This window comes from Cupressus sempervirens, chromosome 1 (genome assembly GCF_028749045.1).
Source record: "Cupressus sempervirens isolate cs-2001-9-10 chromosome 1, ASM2874904v1, whole genome shotgun sequence".
NCBI lineage: Eukaryota > Viridiplantae > Streptophyta > Pinopsida > Cupressales > Cupressaceae > Cupressus > Cupressus sempervirens.
The window spans coordinates 11,920,015-11,943,974 of NC_143118.1; the positions used below are offsets into that span (position 1 = coordinate 11,920,015).

The 23,960-nt window shown below is 36.3% G+C and overlaps 1 protein-coding gene across 2 annotated transcripts in view; it reads right to left on the reverse strand.

The window, feature by feature from the left end:
• LOC149575908 (ATPase GET3B-like) overlaps positions 1-23,960 on the reverse strand; it is a 149,152-nt gene that overhangs the window by 97,483 nt on the left and 27,709 nt on the right. Inside the window, exons 2-4 of one of the 2 annotated variants that reach the window (XM_089815953.1) lie at positions 15,448-15,635; positions 15,093-15,155; positions 14,612-14,722 (exon numbers count right to left, since the gene is read on the reverse strand). In XM_089815953.1, coding sequence (XP_089672079.1) covers positions 14,612-14,722; positions 15,093-15,155; positions 15,448-15,635 — 362 coding nt within the window. Of the gene's footprint in view, positions 1-14,611; positions 14,723-15,092; positions 15,156-15,447; positions 15,660-23,960 lie in introns of both variants that reach the window. The other variant, XM_089815950.1, reaches the window with a different exon arrangement.

The following is a 23,960-nucleotide window of genomic DNA, read 5'->3' on the forward strand; positions in this document are numbered from 1 at the left end:
AGGTTACTTAATCATGACCTAAAGTAGCCAAATTGTGATGCCATAATTCATGAGCAACTCCTTCCAGGTGGAGTGTGGCAAATTTGATTGCTTCTTCGGACATCAAATTGAACTAGAAGTACAAGTCTACCTTCATTACCCATGCCTATGCAGAGATTGACCCACATCCACCAAACGGAGATAGAATCACCTTGCCTATCTTTTTTTTGAGGTCATCGTTAAAGTAGGCACAGTTGCTATGGTTGGAATACCTCATTGTCAACTCAACATAATCTTTGTAGAATATATCCCCTTTAATATTTACATTCCTCCAATCTTCTCATAATTGCTCTTGCATTTCTTGGAAGGTAGGTTGCTACCTTTGAAAAACACATATTGTACAAGTAGTGCTATTACCTTTGCAGCAATCCTCATAAAACAACATGGTATCAGAGCCAGACTACAAATGTAGAAAAATGGTTAAAGGCATGGTAGAAAAATTCCAATCAGAAATTAATATAGATATTCAACGAAGTGATAAAGAGTATAACAGAGGAGAAACATGTAGAGGCCTCCTCAGAAAATATATACTATAATCAATGTTTTAATAACCCTAGTTGGTTACGGCTTAGAGAAACACTTATTTCCTCGCCCAATCAGAAGTTTGACATTTAATCAAACACTTGGCAGGCAGTGTCCATAAAATTGAAATGAATTTTATTATGTTTGAAGTTCCATAATTTCCACAATTCCAAATTTCCACACTCTAGTAAATAAATTAATGTCCTAATTTGACAATGGTAATGGTCAACAAATATAATTGAAAGTTTTGTTCACATCTCAGCTAAAATTATGTTTGAAGTTTCATAATTTCCACAATTCCAAATTCCCACACTCTAGTAAATAAATTAATGTTCTAATTTGACAATGGTAATGGTCAACCAATATAATTGAAAGTTTTGTTCACATCTCAGCTCAATTAATCTATTCTCAAATTATAGTAGAGAACAACTTTACTCCTTAATTCCAAATTGGTTGGAATATTAATAACTATGAGAGAGATTGGCTCTAATTACAAATTCAAAATTTAGGAACCTGTTATTGCTTCCAGATTATTTGTAGAAATTGCCAGACCAAAAAGGAATGCTTGGTTATTTGCAGAACTCCCAATGCTGGTTGTAGAATCCTTTCCAGTCTGATTGCCAATCACAAATTTGATATGCAGTCCCCAAACTCCAAACACAGGCTCCTTGTGGTAAACCGCTACCCAGAATTCTAATGGCAGCCCCTGCTGGTAATTATCGCAGGCGACAACAATCATTTGCAGGCCCCCGACCTGATTATAGTGCCCAGATAAATAATGCTAGCCCTGAATTTTTAATGGCAGGCCTCCTAACAAGTAATGCAGGTCTGTAGAACTGTCTTGCAGGCCCTCTACGATAGATTGTAGGCTGCCAGACTCAATCACAGCCCCTGAAAATAGGGTTCACAGACCTTTATCAATGATCGCAGGTATTCAAGAACAAGGCAGTCACAAATTCTCATCAACCAGATTGAATCCGTCGATGTTGACCAGCTTTTCTACACCTAGATATGCAAATAAAATTAACCCTTGAAGTCTCAGAATAACAGTCCTCCAAGAAACAATAATACAGTAATGGAAGACACTAAATTATTTCTCAGAACTTAATAAACCCAATCTCCTAGTCACAGACAATTACAGTAAGAAGATTCAACCAATATCCAAAGTTAATGAAATCACTATACTTCAGCAGTGATTTCAAACAATTCTCAGGAAACGAATTCACAGTACCTCAGTTGTGAATTACCAACCACTTCTCAGCTCCAAACTGTTATACTTCAACAAGGGCATAAAATAACAAAACTTCAAAAATCTCACAAAGACAACAAAACAAATAAGATGATCAAATAATCGGATGCTTTTTCCAATGAAATGAGCTCATATTTATAATCCCTTTTTGGCAAAAGTTTCACAAAATAACTCAACATCGGAACTGCAAAAGTTTCCCAAAAGAACTCAGCTCCTGAAACTTTCCAACACAACTTTTTAGAAATATCTCTTAATGACATTATTATAATAAAATGTTACTATAATAATGCGACTTTAATAACTAATTAAAAATTAGAGCTCACGCAATTAATAACCACATCCACTGCAAGTGACAGCCAATTGCAAGAGCCACCCACTGCACTGCCAAAAATGGCAAATGCCAAAAACAAACTTACTAAAAATAGTAACCTAGGAACTGAGACCCTCTAATCACCCTATCAGCTCACGAGGGTTGCTATAATGAACTGACTCAACCAACTGCAGAAGCTCACCAAAAATGGGAAGAGGGGAAAGCTTAATAAGATCCTTGTCAAGGAAAATCTAATGGGAAGAGGGGAAAGCTTCCTCCTCGCCCTAAGAACCCAAAGACAATCAGCCAACGGAAGGAGTCTGTGAAAAAGGTTGTCGTCATGGCCAACCCAAGCCCTCTCAAATGTGATGTTTGTGATGCCCATATGATCATTGAGGAAGGAGTAAACCTAGTGGGAGAGGATCACCAGAGGAAAGAGGAAGGCCCTGAAATCTCAGATTGAGCTCATGAGCCTGTCGAACATGTTCATCTACCAACCTAGCCTATACCAACTACTCAACCCCAAAGAGGGGCGCAGAACTGGCGTTGCTACAAATGGAGGCCTGAGACTTAAATTGTCGCTATGTTTCTGACTCTAGGGAGGTCTTCTTACTATCAAGTTTAGCATTTTTGTCCTTAATGTTACGAATTTAGTGAGCCTATTCCTTGTTTAAGTCCACTTGTTTGGTGAAGTTTGTTGTTTCAGTAGCCAAAAACATAGACAAATCCTTAATCTGCAGGTGTTGGAATCAACATGTCATTTCAGACCCACCAACTTCTCAAAAAGAGAGTGAATTGTATCCCGCAAGAACTAGTTCTCTGCTTCCAACTTGGACATTCGAGCAATCAGCCTCGGATAGAAAACAAGTGTGGATGGCAGTTTGGATTCTATTGCAAACGAATGTCGATTAGCACTGACATGGGAAACACTAACCAAACAAGTAGAAGTAGCCATGACAGAAAAGTAGACATGACCACAACAAGGAAGCAAAGAGGTCTGCAGAGGCGCACCTCAACCCAGCTTGTTCACTCACAACCATAAGAGGTCACAACACTCAGTTAAAATCCCCAGCAAAGAGAAGCACTACAACAAAATCACTAGCAAGCACGCACACAAACAAAAGAACATTGATCAAGCACAAGAGGAGGTTGCACAGAGAAACTACAAATAATATTTATGTTCAGCGACCAATCCAATATCTCAGAAATATTATTTCTATTCAGAAATGCTTGACAAGGACGAGCACGACAGCACAATCACTAGCAAACAAGCACACGGGCAAAAAATGTTCGGTCGAGTAGAGGTCACACATGGAGAGAGAAAGTGCAAATGTGTCGAAAAAACTCCAAACAACTGGCCTAGGAACGAAAAGAGCTTGGAAGGAATGAGGGAAGCACGACGATCGTCAACTCGCTCTAGAGGAATAAGAGGCGTTCTCTTGTCTGTGTGCTTGTTTGCTAGTGATCATGCAATTGTGCTCGTCCTTGTCGGGCATTTCTAAATAGAAAAAATATTTATAAGATATTCATTTGGTCACTGAATAGAAATATTATTTGCAATTTCTTTGTGTGACCTCCTCAAGTGCTTGGCCTGACATTCTCTTGTCCATGTGTGTGTTTGCTAGTGATTGTTTGAAAAAAAATTTAAGTCAAATCAAATGTAATATTGAAAAGTCAAAATTATATTTTCCTATACCTATTCTTTTATCTTATTCTCCTATGACACCTTGGGAAGCATGCCATTTTTGTTATGTAGTAGGGTTTGTTTCATTTTCTAGTGGGAGTGGGTAGAAGACATTATATCCAAATATCAAGATGTTTCTAGGAGACATATTTGAGCCCTTGGTATTGTATTAATCTCTATTGCTGGTCTTGTAAGACTTCTCTATAAAAGATAGTGCTTTCCTTCTTTGTGAAGTAGTAGTTAGTAGTAGTTTTATTCATTCACTAAAAAGAAAGCAGTGAGGGTGAAGGAAAGTAAAGCTTAGTGTACATTCATAACTCACTTTGTCTTCTCTCCCATGTTGATCTTGGATACATGGAGGGCCCTTCAAAAAAATGGGACCAAATTGCTCCTAATTGAGAAGTTACAGCCATGGTGGATGAAGCGATTGAACTAGAAGGCCTTAATGAATTACCCCCAAATTTACTACCATGAAAGGAACCTGAGTTTGAGAGTGATGATTATATGGAAAGCATCATAGCTGATGACCTTGATATGGATGATCAAACATTGAAAAGTAGACAACAGATTTCTGAGTTCTATTTTTTGTTTGCATATCAACATCAAACTATCAATATTCTTGTAATTCAATACAAAATTTGTTTTGCAAGTTTTGAACTCTTTAATTCTTTGATACAATAGAAATTTGGCATTTTGATTTGTGTATTTAAACTTTAAAGTTAATGTTAAACTTACTATTATTCTGTTTTCAAAGTTCTAAATTATGATTATTTTTGGAAATTATTGAATTCTATTTAAAAAAATAGCATCCCCAAGTACCCTCTATCTCATATTTTTTAAAATTGGTCAATACCAATACCAGTCCTAGTCTTTGTAATGTCCCCTTTTTCAAGGACATTATAATTCTGTGTGGCCAGCTCACTTCACCTAAGTTTCGGGGGTGAAAGGGTTCTTTACGAGGTCCAATTCAAGATTTGGCCTAGACATTTCCAATTCCAAACCCATCAGAGCAGTTTTGGCAAGTTGTCCAAATGCTTACTATTTTTTGTAAGTAATCAGAGGGCAGTATTTTCGGTACCTCAATGGAAGCGTCTCATTGGGAGCTTTCCAACAAGCTATTGCACATGCTTATCAGAGTTCATTTGGTCAGTTATTTTAATGCCTGATGACTATATGGTTCACTAACTAAGTGACTATTAAAGTTCATTTAACTTGTCACTTTATTTTAAAAAGGTACTATGTTCACTTAAGTGACTAAAGGACAAAAAAGGTGCTTTATCCCACATTGCTTGAATGAGCATGCATCACATTGAGTAAAGTAATAAAGGTACAACAAGCTCCACACATGAGGATATATGAAGATTATAATATTTAAAATGAATATTAATCTAGGAGCTGGAAACAGTTGTTGGTTATCTCTTCAAGGACGCAAACCCTTAAAGAAGCTTTGGAGGTTGGACGCAAACCTAGCCTTCTTACAGGTTTATCTACATTTGCCAATCTGACTATTATTGTTGTTTGTAAGATTGGATTTGCTGGATTGTTGCGTGTTATTGTATTGCTATTGTATAATACAGTACCATTATTTGGCAACCATTGATGATTAATTACTAGTTTATTTATGTATTTCTGAATATTGGAGGAAATAAATACATTTTTTGTTAGATTTTCTTGTATGCTTATCTACTGGTTATAAACGATTAATGGTTCTAGAATTTAGATTAAATATTGGTTTACTATTCGGATTTCAATATGCACTTAAATATCTAGGGTTTTTGGGGAAAATATTCGGAAGGGATATTACAGTGGTATCAGAGCCAAGAATCCTGCCATCCTGTGGAAATACACACAAGATTTATGAAAAGAAAAGGCTTTCAAGTTCTAGTTGCTTGATGTGACTAGTTTGAGACTGAGGATGAAACCCCTCAGGTCTAGAAACACTAAGGGAGTGGACGTCACCCAATTCCTCCCTTATTTCACTTTGTATTGGCTTGGGCAGGAAATCGGCAAGGACATGAAGTCACAATTCAAGAAAGGAAGTAAGTGCAGTCTGGTCTATGCAAGTGAAATAGTTAAATACATTTGAATAAATCGCAGGTGCCTGGGTAGTAATTATTAACAACTAGGTAACTCCTATCAGGTTGAGGAAATGGTTAAGGGAATAACTATTGCAACATTTCCTACGTGGTGAGGTCTTCTTTCAGGCGATTCATTAATCACGTGATAGGTTGGGACATGGTTTTAGCTTGTTGAACTTGAGACTCGAGACTGCTGCATATAATTTAGAGACAGGCACTCAACGTGAGGCTTCTACTTCCCACGTTTACAGGCTGAGTTCGTAACGAGTTGAGAAGAAGATGCACGCCGTCGGCCACACTCCATAGTGGAACAAGGTGATATCGCAGTCGGGTTGAACAGGTTATATCTGTCAAGCTAGTAGCAGTTTTAATATTTCGTGTGAGAGGGCACCTCATGGACTGAACCCAGCCAAATATGACCAGACAAGGGTAGGAAAATCGCGGGCCATGGAGAACTGAGTGTGTTGCTCCAGTTGGGAAGAATGTGTGTCTACCTTAAATGTCAGGGAGTGGTCTTCAAAATGGGAGGCGAAGAATTTGGTAGGTTGCCAACAGCAAGCTTTCAACTTATGGGTTGCACACAGCAGATACGGGTTGGATATTAGAGTTGTGAGGAAGAAAATCATTCGGGTGGGAGGTATTATTACCTAGCACGCATTGCAAAGACCCTCTCATACAGGCAAGACGTGGAAAACAGAAAACCATCTCTGTCATTCGTGGGTGTAGTTAACTCCATTGAGATTTTGAAATCCATTTCCAACTCGGCATCAAGGAATACGGAATCCGACTACTCTACCATGCTCGGCATAGGAGTGCAGGTGCGATTGACTTCACAAGCCGGGTATGCAATACACTATCACCAGTAGGGAAGGGCACTGATTTTGTAGCAAGGACGATTGTTTTGGTTGAGTTGTGGCCACATTTGAAGGCTATGAACAACACCTCTCAAATTTGGAAGGAAAGGATTCTCATTTGCAAGTAATTATTGGTGATGATGTTTCCTAGTCTATAAAAGGGGCGGCTAATACTTCTTTCAAATTAAGCTCTAGTGTAAGTTTATTCATCTCCAGCACATCCTGCAAATTATATTTCTCATCGACAATTATGAGAATGCTAGCGCAGTAAAGTCAAGACACCATTGTATAATCGATGCCAGATAAGAAGTCATCTTATCTAGGAGCCTGTCGGTTATCAGGTGTTCTAAGAATCAAGACAACGCTCTTATTCTAACGCAATGCGAACAGCCAAGCTGGAAGCACAGAACGCTGGAAGCAACATTCACACAACAGATCATTAATGTCTGAGCTGGAGGCACATGATGATTTGCGGTTGAAAGGAAACATTGGGATTATCCTCTAACATAGAATCGATTTGATATTCTGGAAGTGGAGGATTCATTCATATTGTGTTTAAATCAGCTCCAGTTTTAAAAATGATTGTAGTGTTGATCGTATTTTCAAATATTGTATTTGAACACTATTTATTAGAGGTTCTATTTAAGGCCACTGAGTTATCCAATGGGAACTTCATCAGCTTGACTGTATGTATACCCAGTTGATTTATTTAATATTGTCTTGGTTATTGATACTGCTCTCGAGGAGTAAATATTCAGCTGACAAGTTCTGCTATCAAGGGGAGTGTTCAGCATTAATCTCAGTGTGCTCGGGTATAGACCAACGTCCATCAATCTTGGCAGACAAATACGGTTTTCCAATATAGAAATTTCATACGCAGTAGCTCAGCTATTCAAAGTGTTGTTTTGAACATACTAGAGGGTGTGGTACAATTGTTTAACAAATTTCCAGTTACAGTTCTGAACCTTTTGAATTTGAAATTAACTCAGAATACTACAATGGTATGAGGCTAATAAATATTCAGTCAACATTGCGCTCAAAATAGTACAGCTACCAAACATTACCAGTTCATGAGATCATGGCAGTATCCTGGAATTTTCAGGAACTAAAATATCAGATTATTAGCTGAGAACATTGCAGTGTTGGGGTGAATTGCATCAGTCAATGCAAGCAAACTGTCAATCAAATTCCTATTACAGAGGTGAGTAGTCTTGATAGGAAAAAGAAAAATATTCGATAGATATTATGAAGCCTCAAGAGCAGTTTGCCCAAAAATTCCAATCTGATATGAGGACTAAAGTAATGAGCATATATGACGAATACAACAAATTCCCTCCTCAGATTCAGAAAGAATTACCCTTCATGGAATATGTGAACTTTCAGCTAGACTTGCTAAACAAGACAGTATGATAAAAAACAAATACTATGAATTGGCTTGAGATCTCCTTGTAGAGGACAGTTACAGAAATTTGCATAGAGATGATATCAATCAAATTGATAGTAGCACTAATAACGGCACAAGTATACTAACAAGTAATGGGGAGACAAAAGTATCTTATGAAGTTGTTTACACTAGTCCTTTTGATGAGCATATTAATGGCCCAAGTAGAAGAGTTGACCAAACCACCAACATTGGCAACTCCCCATCTTGTTTAGACATGGAAAATACCAGCATCTTATTTGGTGACATGAAAATTAACTTGGATAGATTTTATGGTGATGCTAGGCTGAAAATTTTGTCAAATTTTGAGGAGCAAATGGATCACAATGTTGGTAGGATAGATGATTTAGCACACATTGAGTTAGAGGACATATCTGAAAATGTTGTTCCCCTAAGTGATGAAAAATCAGAAAATTCTATGGAGCACAGCCCACTTGTGTTTGAAGGAGATGGTCAAAAACCATTATCACTCCTTGACTTATTGAATATGCTTTTGGTCAAAGAGGACAAGATTGTCCAAGTGTTGACGAGGATGGATGATTCCTCCAATTTGATTGAGGATCTCATACGAAAGGTTGTGATAGAGGAGAGGCATGGGAATGTATGTGGTGTCACAAGTCCTCTTTTACATACTATCTTTGAAACGTTGAAAATGATAAAATATAAGTACTTGCAACTATTAATGGATAGAGATCTAGCAATAAAATTTGGAAGGGACAAGGACAGTGAGGTAGATGAGCTATGCCTTCAATTGAGTTTAACACATTATTCCATCCACAGAGCTGAAACTCAAACGAGTGAGGCAGTCACTTATGAAAAAGATAACCAAGGTTCAAGGGCATAAGAAATCATGCAAATCATTGAAGGAATTCAGAAAGTGGGTAGATGTGAAGGCAAACAATGTGATTCAATCACGTGTTCCCCGTTTGAGACTTCCTATGGTGAGAAAAATTCTATGGATCAGCAAGTTGATGAGTCTGAAAATTCTGATTTTTATAACAGCTAGTGTACATCTTCACATGAGCACATGGTTAGTGATATCACAAGTGAGGATAATTCATAAATTTCAAGCAATGGTGAACCTTCCTTTTATGAAGACCTTGACATGAGCGAGAGTACTTATGGTGGAGTAGGAAGTTCAAATTTATCCTTAGCATGCTCTGATGGATTTTTCAGCTTACCCAGAGTTTTATCACCCAGCTCTTACGAGATGGCCACGGCCTACTTGTTGATTGGTGATTTTTCTTGTTGGTATATTTCCATTATCAATGATTTGCCTGTGTATGTTGGTAATATATTCGCCGATTCTATTTGGCCTTCCAGGGTCAACGAGTTATTTGCAGGTGAGTGGGGAGATCACACATTACCCTATGTTCCACATGAGGTGTCTGCATTTTTTATTCAGCAGGGTATTGAAGACAGTGTTAGCACTCATGGTGTTGGTGATTCACCAACCACTCTTTCATTTACCCAGGATCATGTTGATTGGGTAGTCGGGGATCCAAGTGTTAATAGTATCTTACATCTAGCAGAATATGCTGTGTTGCTACACAACCACATGATTATGATCTGTGTGTTCCAGCCTTTTGACATATCAAAGTTCCAGAGATTAGGATTACTCCTTTTCCAATAGAATGATATGGTGGTAGAGTCGGATTGGCCGGATCTATCATTGTCATCGGTACAATTACTGCAGGAGTGGGACAGTAGTACAGTGGTACAGATATCACAAGAGTTAGTCAGTGGTATCTCAGTCAACACACGAGTTCTCATTTGGGACCCAGGGGGAGCATCCCTATGCATTGCCATTTATCAAGGAGCTAGGAGGAGAGTTTGGTCATTATCATCTTGGGGTGGATATTGGTATATTGTCGAGCTCCCATCATCACTTGATAGTAGAGACTCGCAGGGTCACTCATGGAGTGAGGCATCATTCTGACTAAGGGTAGTGGCATACGAGGCAACAACACATGGCCGTTGGTGTCCCTTTATGGTGAGACTTGGGATCCTGGCATTCAATTATCTCACACATTGATTCCTATTGTACTGTTTCACCATTCTAAGATTGGGAAGATGCATGCTGGGGTACATTGGCTGAGGAGTAAAACCACATTCTCAAGGCGAGTATGGGATCCTGGCATTTGGTTTCTACAGGTATGAGCAGATTGCCTGAGGGAAAGCAATCTTTGAGAGGGGAGGCTTTGTAATGTCCCCTTTTTCTGGGACATTATAATTCCGTGTGGCCAGCTCACTTCACCTAGGTTTCGGGGGCGAAAGGGTTCTTTACGGGGTTCAGTTCGAGATTTGGTCTAAACATTTCCAATTCCAAACCCATCAAAGCAATTTTGGCAGGTTGTCTAGACGCTTACTATTTTTAATAAGTAATCAGAGCACAGTATTTTCAGTACCTCAGTGCTGGGTTGGAAGCGTCTTGTTGAGAGCTTTCCAATGAGCTATTGCACATGCTTATCAGAGTTCATTTGGTCAGTTATTTTAATACCTGATGACTATATGGTTTATTGACTAAGTGACTATTAAAGTTCATTTAACTTGTCACTTTATTTTAAAAGGGTACTATGTTCACTTAAGTGACTAAAGGACAAAAAAGGTGTTTTACCCCACATTGCTTGAATGAGCGTGCATGACATTGGGAAAAGTAATAAAGGTACAACAAGCTCCACGCGTGAGAATATATGAAGATTATAATATTTAAAACAAATATTAATCTGGCCGCTGGAAACAATTGCTGGTTATCTCTTCAAGGACGCAAACCCTTGAAGAAGCTTTGGAGGTTGGACGCAAACCTAGCCTTCTTACAAGTTTATCTACATTTTCCAATCTAATTGTTATTGTTGTTTGTAAGATTGGATTTGTTCGATTGTTGCATGTTATTGTATTGCTGTTGTATAATACAGTAACATTATTTGGCAACCATTGATGATTAATTATTGGTTTATTTATGTATTTCTGAATATTGGAGGAAATAAATACAATTTTTGCTGGATTTTCTCGTATGCTTATCTGCTGGTTATGAATGATTAATGGTTTTGGAATTTAGATTAAATATCGGTTTACTGTTCGGATTTGAATCTACACTTAAATATCTAGGGTTTTTGGGGAGAATATCCGAAAGGGATATTACAGTCTTTGGAGTCTCCAAGTGCCCATCTCCTGGTGACCTTGAATAAAACACTTCACTCTATATTCGGCGCCACTAAAGTCCTCTATTTAATAAATTAGATAATAACAATAAAGTAAAATTTTTAATTTACTTTATTATTTGATAACTTACCAGCATTTAATTTAAATACATTGGAATCTAATAAACATCAAGATATGAATGTTAATTGCTTTCCCCAACACATCCAAAAATAGTAACACTAACAACTAGCTCAGATTGCCTGAAATTGACTTTCCTAAACATAGCAAATGTTGAAAAACTCAACCATAACCACTCTAGAAAAGGACATTACACACATTATACTTGCTGGAGTTCAAATAAACACTTGTCACTGCCAGATTGCTATTTAAACTGTCACCATGAGTTCCCTAACCCTAACTCATTAGCCTACAAGATTGATCCAACTTATGTAACTGATTAGAAAGTGAATATTACAAGGCTTTAAGTTGCACCTTCTTGTATAAGTCAGAAAATAAAAATTATTTTATATAAAAGCAAAAAGAGGGTGCTGCCCGTGGTACAAAAAGAACTAAAGCATTAATCAGCGCAGAGAATGTACATCAATAGCAACTAGCACACTGTCAGAAATAAATTCTTTATTTGTATTGCAACATCACTTTGTTTACAAAAGTTCAATGCATGTTGAATGACTTCAATATATTCATGTATTGTAGATGAACAAGTACCATGAAATATTTTGCATCCTCTTCAAATATATTTAAATCAAATTCAGACAGAAAATAGTGTTCCCACATGCTTGTGAAATGTTTGACAAAATATCAAATCACTGGAGGTTAAAAAGGTAAATACTAATGATAAATAGGTACAGGTTTTTGCAGTATGTATAAATATTTATTATTTCCAGCTATTAAAATAATGATATTATATTAAGATACAGAACTAAACGTCTGCATTTTATGGTAGTGTAGATATTTAATTACAAGTGAAATAAATCCCAAGCAAAATTATTTATTTAATCTTGCAACTGAGAAAACAACAGAAAAATCAGAATTGTTAGAAAATTTTAAAAATACATATATTTATTATATTTGAATAGAAATCACAGGAAAATTTTTAAATAGGAGATACTTCAAAACTCCAAGATATTGTTAACAATTTATATAAGAAAATTATCCCCAATAATGTCAAACAATGGAAAGATATAGGAAATTTGAGAGAGTTCAAATTATCAAGAAACAACAAGGAGGTGGTGTTCAATTTAATCACATGAAATCTCAAGTAGAAAAAATGGGCTCTACGATTTATGAAGGCTTCCAAAGAATAAGGATTCAAATCTAATTACATAAAGAAAAAGAAGATAGCTCCTTCCACTTCATAAGACAGAATTGTTAATGCTAAATAGGGAGTTATATTTGAAAAATGAAATCTGGACACAACAAAGTCATTAAAGAAATGATTGTGTGAATTGAAAACTTTTGGGAGAGACACGGGGACGCTAATGCATAAGGTGGCTTTGCCACGATCCGATGTGCATGCATGCATTCAGAGTCATCTTTCTCAATCCCTACCGTAGGTGGGTGTTGGCTAGGCCCTCCCCTCTTTCTTCCTATTCTAGTTTGGCTGGCTAGAAGGAGCTACTATGTCTAAAATAATCTGATAGGAGGGACCATCCTCTCTACCAAATAGTAAGGTCGTGGTGCAGAAGGGCTCAACTAATCTGATGATGGTGACATCAGGGAGTTATAGCCCCGACATCAGGGACTCAACGACATTTGCATCAGGCCCTCTGGCACAATAAGGGCCAATTCAAATAAATTGAATTGGCCACCCACAATGCCATATAGGCTCTTCGCTCCTGATCCAAAGTTTCTATCCTACGAGAAGGTAAGAAATCTCTATGTAGGCTAGCCTGGAGTTACCAACCTGAACCCCCTGCACTAGAGTTTCTTGTTGCCCACGCTAGGCCATCCCCCACCTCCAATAGAGATTGGATTGTTTATCTCGCCAATCTCCAACTACACGAAGAAAGCTGGAACAAGGTAGTTATTGTCCTAATGGCTTAAGCGCTTTATCCATCCTCCCCAGTTCCTACATTAATGCTTCACCGACAATAGAGTTCAACTATTACTATCCAAGGAAAGGCGGCAGCTATTCAACTCCTGAAAAGGAAATACTACCAATACACCATTCTAGTTTGTTGCCTCTCAACCTTATACTATACCTGCGAGAACACCTTTGCACTGGTCGAGCATTCTACAAGCCCATTAGAATAATAGGGCCACCAAGGCCAGCCTCACAGAAGTATTGTTGGCCTAACGTAAGGGCAAGTCAGCTCTATCCTGAACCCCCAGTTCAATACAGTATTCTCAGCCCTTCGTGCCAATAATTGTGAAAGAAACCGCCCAAGCCCTAAACTTCTATGGAGGTAGGTTCGCCATAGAAGTCGTAGGGCTAGCCCAAGTTCACTTTACGCCATATATTCGGCAAGGGTGTCGGGTTAAGTTGGTATACCTCTATAGCAGAGAGTTAGCCGCCCATGGAGATCAAGGAAAGGATTTATAGCTCTCCCCCAACTATAGTGTCAATGCATGTGTGATGCCCCAACTATTACTAACCCCAGCGCCATTCCCCTTTGCCATAGGAGGGGTAGGGGGACAAGATTGGTCGGTGCCCCGTAGAAGTCAAAATATAAATACCCATAGTATATTGCACATGAACAGGCAGGATCCTAGCTTACTAGACTTCAATATCACCACTCACAATAAATCCATTGTATCCTATCCAAAACCAATAGTTCTTCACCCTTTAACTGCTCAACTACTATAGTTCCTTAAGGATCCAACTTATTCCTATCCATCAAGGAAACAATCTCCTTGACAAACACACATTATTATTTTTCCTTCATAGGTTCATCACCGTGTAGTGTGAAGAAAGGTTCTACACAAGTACCTTGCTTTTCCTCAAATTGTCCAGCCTGGCCACATTAGCCTTGCGAATTTCCAAATTTATAGACTAGCCATTAATTTTAAATACAAATGAATTGGTTTTTGTGTCCTTAAGATACCACTTGAATAGCAAAAAAGATACTTTACCACCAATTTTGGTGGTGCAGCTTCTAATAGACCTAGTGTAGATAAAACAAATCTATCCTCTCTATAACCATGAATTCTGAGGTTTGTAAATTCATTCTAAACAATAACAATAAATATCATAATTACATTAAAAAATCAAACAATTATTTCCAATAGTTCCAAAAGAGATGACTTTTTAACAAACAAGAAAATCCATTTACCTGTTCTGCCAAGCTTCCAAGGCCCATGCTGTCCATGAAATCCTTGACACCACTGCCCCCATTAGTCTGAGATGTTGCACGAAATTCTGCTCTAGCTTGCTCTGGATTTATCTGTGAAAGAAGTTAATGAATAAATATATGACTGGACTCTGACCTAGATTCTGACAATCTAATGCATATGAAATTTGGTTTCATGTTTGTTAAATAAAAGAAGAAAGATGTAACTTTTATTGAAATATTGGTGATCTCTTTGAGTTCTCACAATAACCTTGGCTCAAGAAACATCTTCCATTATGCCATTTTTTCTCCATTGCTTATCCATTTTGCCCTCCCATTCTAGTTTGTGTTCATGTCTAGTTATATACTTAAAGAAAAAACTTAGCTTGATAACATATGAACCTACAACTTAGTCATCTAATTTTTTTGACAGCATGAAAATGAAATCGAGGCAATTTGTTCATATAAGGATTGTAATACCAACCTCCAGTGCAAACAAAGGTGCATCAGGTCCTTCAACCGAAACCATCTTTCCTCCACTTAAATCCTACAAATTATTCATATTGTCAATGGTTCTCTATCTCTTTCCTGGAAAAAAATTCTTATCATGCATAAAAACCTTATCTTGACATTAAACATGCCATTTATTCATGAATGATAATAGATTCAGATGCTTTTCAACCCACATGTATCACACCCTTGACATAAGAGAACTCTAGCAAACTATTAAATTTCCTTGTTGTTTCACATCTCATGTATTTCAAGGGATAATATCAATGACAAGAATGGTTTATATTCCAAATCAACTATAAACACCTGTAGAAAACTATATTTCCTACCTGGGCAAAAGAGTCACTTAGAGAATGTGCAGGATCCGTGGATACAACAAGCGTGGGATGCCCACTATTTGCAAATTTAACAGCAAGGGATGCTGCACAGCTTGTTTTTCCCACTCCCCCTTTCCCACCTAACATATAGTATTTGCGCTTCATCTGAGCAATCATCTGATCAAAACTTGTCTCAACTTCTGCAGGAGTCATAAACGATCTCACTGTGAAATTAATACACATCAAAAAAAGTTAGAATACCAATCATATGCCAATACAACCATTAACTTTGCCAGAAAACATGTAACATTTAGCTTAGTAATGACTGCTAATGAGATTCCACTGTTAGTCAATTGTTAACTGTACCAGTCATTAAAAGAGTTGCATCTTTCCTTACAAGCAAACAGATTACGCCAACATTTGGTGGTATTTTGATAAAATTCTGGAATAAGAGCTATATCAGTTTTGGCATAAAATAAATCATGACAACATTTTATCTATATCTTTTTAAGCATGTTGGATACAATAACCATTTAATGAAAGATATCAGGCATATGGTGAATGAGTATTCTTAAGGATAGGATAGAAAGTCATAACTGAATTTAAGGTCCAAAGTCACTTGTACTCTATTTTTTATGGCTTATTGCGTAAATTTATAAACCTAATGCATTATCATTATACTTATCACGAAACCACCAATTGACTATGTCCCAATCTTTAAATAGGATTAAACTAGCAGTTGCACACAAAAGGAGTGCAATGTTTTAGCCGGTAGAAAAATATATTCAGTATTACATTAATTTAGTGAAAAAAATGTTAGACAATGCATTTTGTTCACCTCTCCAAGTGAAAGATATGTCGAACTCTGCAGAAATTACAGAAGATCTGCCCGGCAAAATAAATTTGTACTACAACAAATTTGTCCTTATAGTCCATCCTTCATGTTTTTACTTTGTGCACTCAATCATACTTCAAAACACAGTATTGACTCTGTACTTGGAATAAGTTTTTGTCTGATGGACAATAAGTGAAAATATTTGATTTCATTAACCAATTTAATCTAATGCAATGGTTCAATACTAATGATAACAATTTTCTTACTTGTCACAAATATGAAAAAATTAAAAGTCTCACATAAAGCAGGAAAAGCAGAATAAGAATTACGAAAAACACAGGTATTTAATAATACCTTAGCGAAGACCTAGTCTGTTGAAAAACACCATTCAAGCACAAATATGCAATAGAAACTAAAAATAAGTTTGAAATTCTGAATAGCACAGATCCAAACAGTGGTATTAAGAATCAAAATTCAGTTAGATTAAGCTTGCGTCCAAGTAAAGATCGAGATTTTGTTTATCCCAGGACGAAATATGCCCTAACATACCCATATGGCGATCACTTCTCTAATCCCTGTCGGTACTCAAAAGTGGGGTCTGCAATTAATAGGAAAGACGTTATTCAAAACCCTAATAATACCTCTAATATAGAAAAGTTGGGTGGTAAATCTTCCAGAGCATATAATCAAGCAGGAAGTTTCAATTTGAACAAAGCTAATAAAAGAACGAATCAAGCTAGGACGGAACAGGAAACAGAATGTAATCTTAACACAATCAAACCCTCTACATCCATGATGAAGGATCGAAAATTGGCTCACATTTCTTCACAGAGTAAGCAAGAAGAAAATTGCATCTGAGCAGTTCTTAGCGATAAATTCACAAAGGAATTATGGCGGAAATGAAGCAATTTAGGGCTCTTTGCATATTGGAGCAGCCCAGTTTCCAAATCTTCTATCTTCCCAGAAAAATTGAAAGTAGCTTTGGAGTTCCAAGTAAGTATAACCTCTCTTTTAATTTGGTATACATAGAATGTCAAAATAGGGAGATTAGGATTACTATCCTAAATCAGCCCCTTCTCCTTTTAGAAGGTTATGCAGTTTTCTTAAGTAGGCAGACTAGAAATGCAATCACTCAAACCCCTGAAATTCTACACAAACCATTCCAAATATGAATTAAACCCAGTAGTTTACAAAGGAATTATTCGATCCATTAGTATTTTTAATCTAGATTTCGAAGAGGAATCAAAAGTAGTCCCTCAATTTCCAATTGAGAGATTCTTTAGGATAAACAAACCCTATAAACTTTTGGAGGAAGCTATAGGAGAGTCACAACAGGGTACTAATGTTGTAAACAAGCATAAGGATAGTAGGAATTTAGATATTGAGGAAGACGAAATAGTATAAGTTATAGACAATAAGGGAAGTCTTGAGATCAATCCAAGCCAGACTAAAGTAGCTTCTTCAATGGATAAGGGAATCATCTGTAGGACGGAGGAAGATCCTAAAGAAGGTTTAAGTCATAAAGATTTGGGTATGAATTCTCCTATTTCTAAGTCACCTCAAACAGAGATCGGAATCTCAGACTGTAAATTAAGGAATTTAAAAGAGTGAATAACTTTATTAGCAGACTCAAACTCAAAAGTCTAGTCTTAGCAACATGATAAAGACATTATGACAATTCATGAAGTGTGGGGGTAGCTCCAAAGCTGGTATGAATTTTGAAAATACATAACCTTAGATAACTCTATTTCTATGTTTCCCCCTAAAGTTAAAAACTTATTCCTAGGTCATACGTATTTGATTCCTAGCAATCAAGAAGACTGGGTTGAAGAGTTCGGAGAAGGAATCTTAGACCATAACCTAGTCCATGATCAGCTATATGTAGATCATGATATTAATCCCTTTCTCTTAACTCCTAGATTCTCTGATGAAGATACTAGAGAGCAGAAGGATGCTAGGATAAAATCATCAAACATTCAAAATCGGGAAGGGGTAGATTTATATCAGGAGACAGAATTATCACCATTTATTGGTGATCAATTTCATGAATCAATAAGGCATTCCTTGAATAATCAAATAGATCTAGAGTCAACTAAACTCAAAAATGACACAGCCTCTCTTCTGGCAATAGGGAAATTAGGTATAGGAGCCAATATAGAAGGTTTAGGATCCCCAATTATAGTTGAAAAACAGAAGAAAAAAAAGGGCAGTAAATTGTTAGTTGAACTTAGGAAATTTGATGGCATGGTCAAAAATCAGTCAAAAGTTACTTAATCATTACATGCAGGGAAGGGGAAGTACTTTCCCACTTGCCATTGAAGGTCTCTACGTGGAATGTTAAGGGATTAAATGCCCCCAACAAGCAAAGACTTCTCAAAAGAAGTCAAATCACATTTTCTTCAGAGTTAATTCTTATTCAAGAAATCAAATGAAGCACGGAAAAAATTGAGAAGTTCAATAATGTTGTCCTGCATTCTGTCACCACAAAATATAGGTAACAATACGAAACTTTTCAACTTAGTTTTGCATTTCTCTAAGTTTAGTTCATTATTTAATTGGTTAGTATTGATCAATCAAACGACCCCTACTGACATAATGATTCCTCTTTTTTTAGTTTTTCTGTTTGTTGAGCCTAGGCTTGATTTTTTATGCCTTCAACATCATTTTTCTCATTTTTGAGCGTGTGTTTGTTGGTTTTGGGTCTTTTGGTTTTGCTCAAGTCATTGCTTTTGGTTTTCCCTTCGATTCAATCCATCTTAGGGCTTAATCAAAGATGGCAATCAAAAGATATGACCATTTTAGTTCCCAAAAAGTGCACTTTCCAAGTGCAACTGCACGAATTAAAATATCATGTTATATTTTGAAATTGACATTCACTTTTTGAAAAATATAACATAAATTCACTTTATATTATGTTTTTAAGTTCCTTTATCATTTTAATTTTTTCACTTAAAGTAATTATAGAGCACTTTATGTTATATTTTTAAGTTGAGTTGCTTTTCAATTTTTCACTTAAGTGACTAAATTAACGATATAGGAGATTTAATTTTTGAATTTTATTTCAAGCATCTTAGTAAATATTACTTTTTGAATGATATTTGCATGTTATATATTTATCTATATAGTGTAAATGTTATTTATGACCCATTTAAGTAATATTTCTTCAAAAATTAAATTGACATGTGCTTAATTCATCACTTAAGCTATGCATAACATGCCTTAAAGCACATTTACATCAAAATATGTAATTGCCTCCAAAAGGTGCAATTTTGAATGAAAAGGCAATTTTTAAAAACGTAAAATATGTAAATACATGTGTTTTAAAATATGCAATGACTCCAAAAAGGTGAGACATGCATATTTAAGTGTTTTTAATACATGCAATTGCTCTCAAAAGGTGTGATTTGCATTTAGTCTTTTATTACATGTTTTTGAAATATGTAATGCACCTCAAAAGGTGCGATTTTGCTCTTGGTCTCCATTACATGTTTCTAGAACATGTATATGCACTCAAAAAGTGTGCTTTGAATGAGGAGACTCTATTTCATGTTTTTATAACATGCAATCTCCTCCCAAAGGTGCGATTTGCCTTGAATTACATGCATATGCCCTCATAGAACCCGAAATTGAATATTCAAGGGCAAAAAAACTTGATGTTTTCTTCCTCCAAGAACACATTTTTCATATAAAATGCTTAGATCTGCCCATATAATGGCTTGAAATCCATCACAAGGGGGACATTTTTGAGTTTTAATGCATTTCTATTCATTTTGGGGTCATGATTTGCATATCCAAGACAAAAATGACTCAGATTTTGCATTTTTGACCCACGTTTTTGTGAAAAACGCCCAGATTTGAGGCAATTTTGATAATTTTTTGGCTCAAATAGAAGTCGTTTTGAGGTTTTGATCCATATATTTGCTATTGAAAAACACGTTTTTGCCTTTAGATGTCAAAGATGTTTCATTTCATGCCTTCTATGAATCACGTTTTTGCTAAAAATGCACAGAAATGTGGGTTTTTCATTCACCTTTTTGCATTTTGGCGCCAAGCTTTTGCATTTGGGTCCATGTATATACATTTGAGAAAGTCATTTTAGCATTCACAAGTCAAAAATGATCAATATATATGCATTTGTGAGCCACGTTTTTGCAAAAACGACCCAGATTTTTGCATGAAAAGGGCACATTTTTTTTCAAAAAACTCAAAAAATGGCATTTCCAGCCCATAGGCTTGGATCAATAAGGGTCGTTTTTAAGTTTTAATGCATGATATTGCCTTTGGAGCCCTTGTATTTGCATTTTCATGTCAAATTCGAACCTTCATTGCTCATTAATACTTGTTGAATGCAAGTACGTAAGAAGTCAAATTATTGTTTGAGAATCAAGATTTGGAGGAGAATTGGTCTCCAAAGTTTATGATTCTTGCTATTTTGGCTCTTTGATCTCCAAGTAAGTGGAGATTTTCAAACTTGCTCATCAATTCATACTTATCTTGCTATTTCCATACATATTTTAGCTTGAAGTTGCACACTTGTTTATATATGCATTTTTCCTTTAAATGTGATGAAAATTTTCATTTTCATACTTTTGGATTTTCCCCAAACTCAAAATTGGAATTTGCACTTTAAAGTAACTTGCCTCTTGGCATGTTTGAGTCTAAAACCAAAAGTATATCTTTTTTTTTGTGCTTGTTTTTGTTGTTTGTTTGCTTGCTTTCTCCTTTTTCTTCATTTGGAAGAAGTTGCAAGTTCATTCCTAAGAGCTTGACACATTTCACATTTACACGCATTTACATGCAATCTCATCCTTCATTCCCATTTACACGCATTTCTATCTTCTGAACCTAAATGCATGTTCACTTTATATGTAATTCACTTTACGTGTAATCACATCCAGAGAATCCATTTTTGACTAAAGGTACACTTTTAAAGTCAAAAGTTATCATTTGCAAGCATCCATATGCCATCCCAACTTACATTCTTGGCTATACCCACGAAAGCCCATCATTACCCACATGCAATCCATCTTTCTAAGTCCAACTTTGGCCCTTTCCACCCAAATACATATGTTTTCTGGTTCATTTCCAGCCATCATAAAAGTGTTCCATAAGTGTCTAATCCATAATTCGAACACTCATCCCTCATGGATTCATATTTTAACTCAAATCCCAAAAGTTCTCAAGGATTGAATCTCATTGGAAGATGTTATCATCTTCGTGTTGCGGCACACTCTTCAAGATATGTCAAAACTTCTTCAAAAAAAAAAAAGAGATATCCCATCAAGAAGGCATGTTTTGATTCTCAAGAAGCAGTAATGCATTTGGTCTCCATTTTTCCAAGGGTTGTTTGAGAACCTGAGTTCATGATGGAATGTGCCAAGCACTTTGCTTCAAAAAGAAAAAAAGAAAAAAAAAAGTTAAAGATGTTGGTGGAAAGTTGTTCTGATTTTATGTCCGGACACCATCGATAAGGTTTTCAAAGTGTCAGAAACTCTATAATGTGTAAATCTACAAAGGAAAATTCACGACAACTAGAACAAGAAAAAGCTTGATCACATCAAGTTTTCAAATTACAATGGACAATTCATCAAAGAGAGTAAGAGCTTATCAAAAGATGCAACACCATGGTTATCAAGGTGAATGCAATGGTACAAAATACAGTAACTCCCGATCCTATGATCATCTGGGATTGCATCGCCAAGTACAAGGCCCTTCAGATGATTGTTTCAATTCTCTTACGCCTTTATCCTTCTTCCATGTTTGTAATTGAAGAGGATGTATTACATGAAAATGTGTAATTACATGTAATACAACTTACATGTGTAATGACATGTAATCCAATAATTTCTCTTATTAGTTAGACCAGGTCAAAGTTGGTTGAGTTGCTCCCACTTTTTCCTCCATCTTTTTCTCAACTCCTTTGCCTATCTAAAGGGTGCCTCCCCTCCTTGTAAAAATCATCTTTTGTTGTATGCAAGAAAGCTCTGCCAAACTTGTGCAAACATAACTTTGATTGTGTAGTACCAATTTGGGAGAAAAGTGAATAAAAAAAAAATTGGATTTGAAGCTTTGACTAGAAGCAATTGTGATAGAGAAAATTAGAAGCTTTGACTTATTTGTGCATATTGTCTTTGATTCATGATATTATTGTGTGTCAATAATAAGAGCATAGTGAGTTAAGAAGCAATCGGAGCTGAAGCTTTGACTGAGAGTGATTGTGGTGATACATAGACTAGAAGCTTTGACTATAGCTTGTATTGCCATCTCAAATTCACAAAAGATAATTAGAATTTCCCTACTTCTAGAAGTGTTTGTGCCCAACTGGTAGAGGTTTTTCTTATAGGATAGAATAGAAATCATCTACTTTTAGAAGTCTTTGTGCCTCAATGGTAGTGATTTTTATAATAAATTAAACAAATAGGACTTAGAGCCAAACCGGTACACTTTCAATCAGCCTTTAAGTTGGTGTTGGTTTATCGGCATCACCATTTGCAGTTACTAGATAGAAGTGTAGTTAGAGATTTCACCTTTCCCATTACTTGTTCTATGGGCAAGCAGATTCTTTCCTAAAAGTTAAAAGAGGAAAGAATATTGGTAACACCCCTTACAAAATCTCTCAACTTCTTGCTTACCTTGAGTTGATCCAAGGAATGGTGAGAAGGGGGAGGCTTCCCTTTAATGGAGACTTGGTCTCATACATTGTGGCTGGTCTACTATTTTGAGACTGGATTTTCACAAAACTATCAATTGCAAAATATCCACCCAACAAGTAAGAAATTAGGTTTATGGCAATTATCTTGGGTCGAATGGCAATCCCCAACTGTCTCGGGGATGGTCGTAGGTCCCCTTTTCCCTTCCTCGTCCCCGAGTTTCCGAGACATCTCCTTGGTTTTTTGGCAAATTGGGTACCGCTGGGGGACATCCCATACCTATCACCAGGGCGTCCTTGTTTCTGAAAATTGGTGGTTTTTTTTTTGGGGGGGGGCGGGGAGGCATCCCTAGGGAACATAATTTTTTGGGCATAACTTTATTATGTTCTATGTTCTCTTAATATTACATAGTTGCAAGTTTAGTGTTGTTTTTACAATCAAACCAGAGGTATTTCTCCGTTGACCCTCTAGAGTTAACCAAACAGAGATTTTACTATAACAAATTTATCAATACTCAAACGGGGATTTTATTGTAACAAATTTATCAAGGCATTGGCCTTTTATCTATCAAAAAAAAATGTAATGCAATGGTTCTATTTAAAAGAAAGATTGAGAATTTTGTGATATATTTAAATGCCCTATTTTTGAGCTTCTCAATCTTCCTCTACTAAAAGACAGGCATTGCATTTTGCATTGATTATTCAGTTATCATATTAAAAAAATTCTTAAAATGAATACTAAAACATGCAAAAACAAGTCCTCTAATGGGGCATTATAAATGCACATAAAGCATGTTAAATGATAAGACGTTATACTTATTTTTAAATTACATGTAATGCTAAGTACCGAAGCAGGGTTCTTCATGCAAAATACTACCTTCTTAGCTCCCATTCCTTCTTCAAAGAAAAAACAAAAGAGCCCAAAGTCAAATTAGAAATATTATAAAAATACATATATCTAAATAATCCCATCCAGAATAGTGCTTATTTAACTATATCTTATTATATGCATAATCATTGCACCTTCTTTAGGTGCAAATG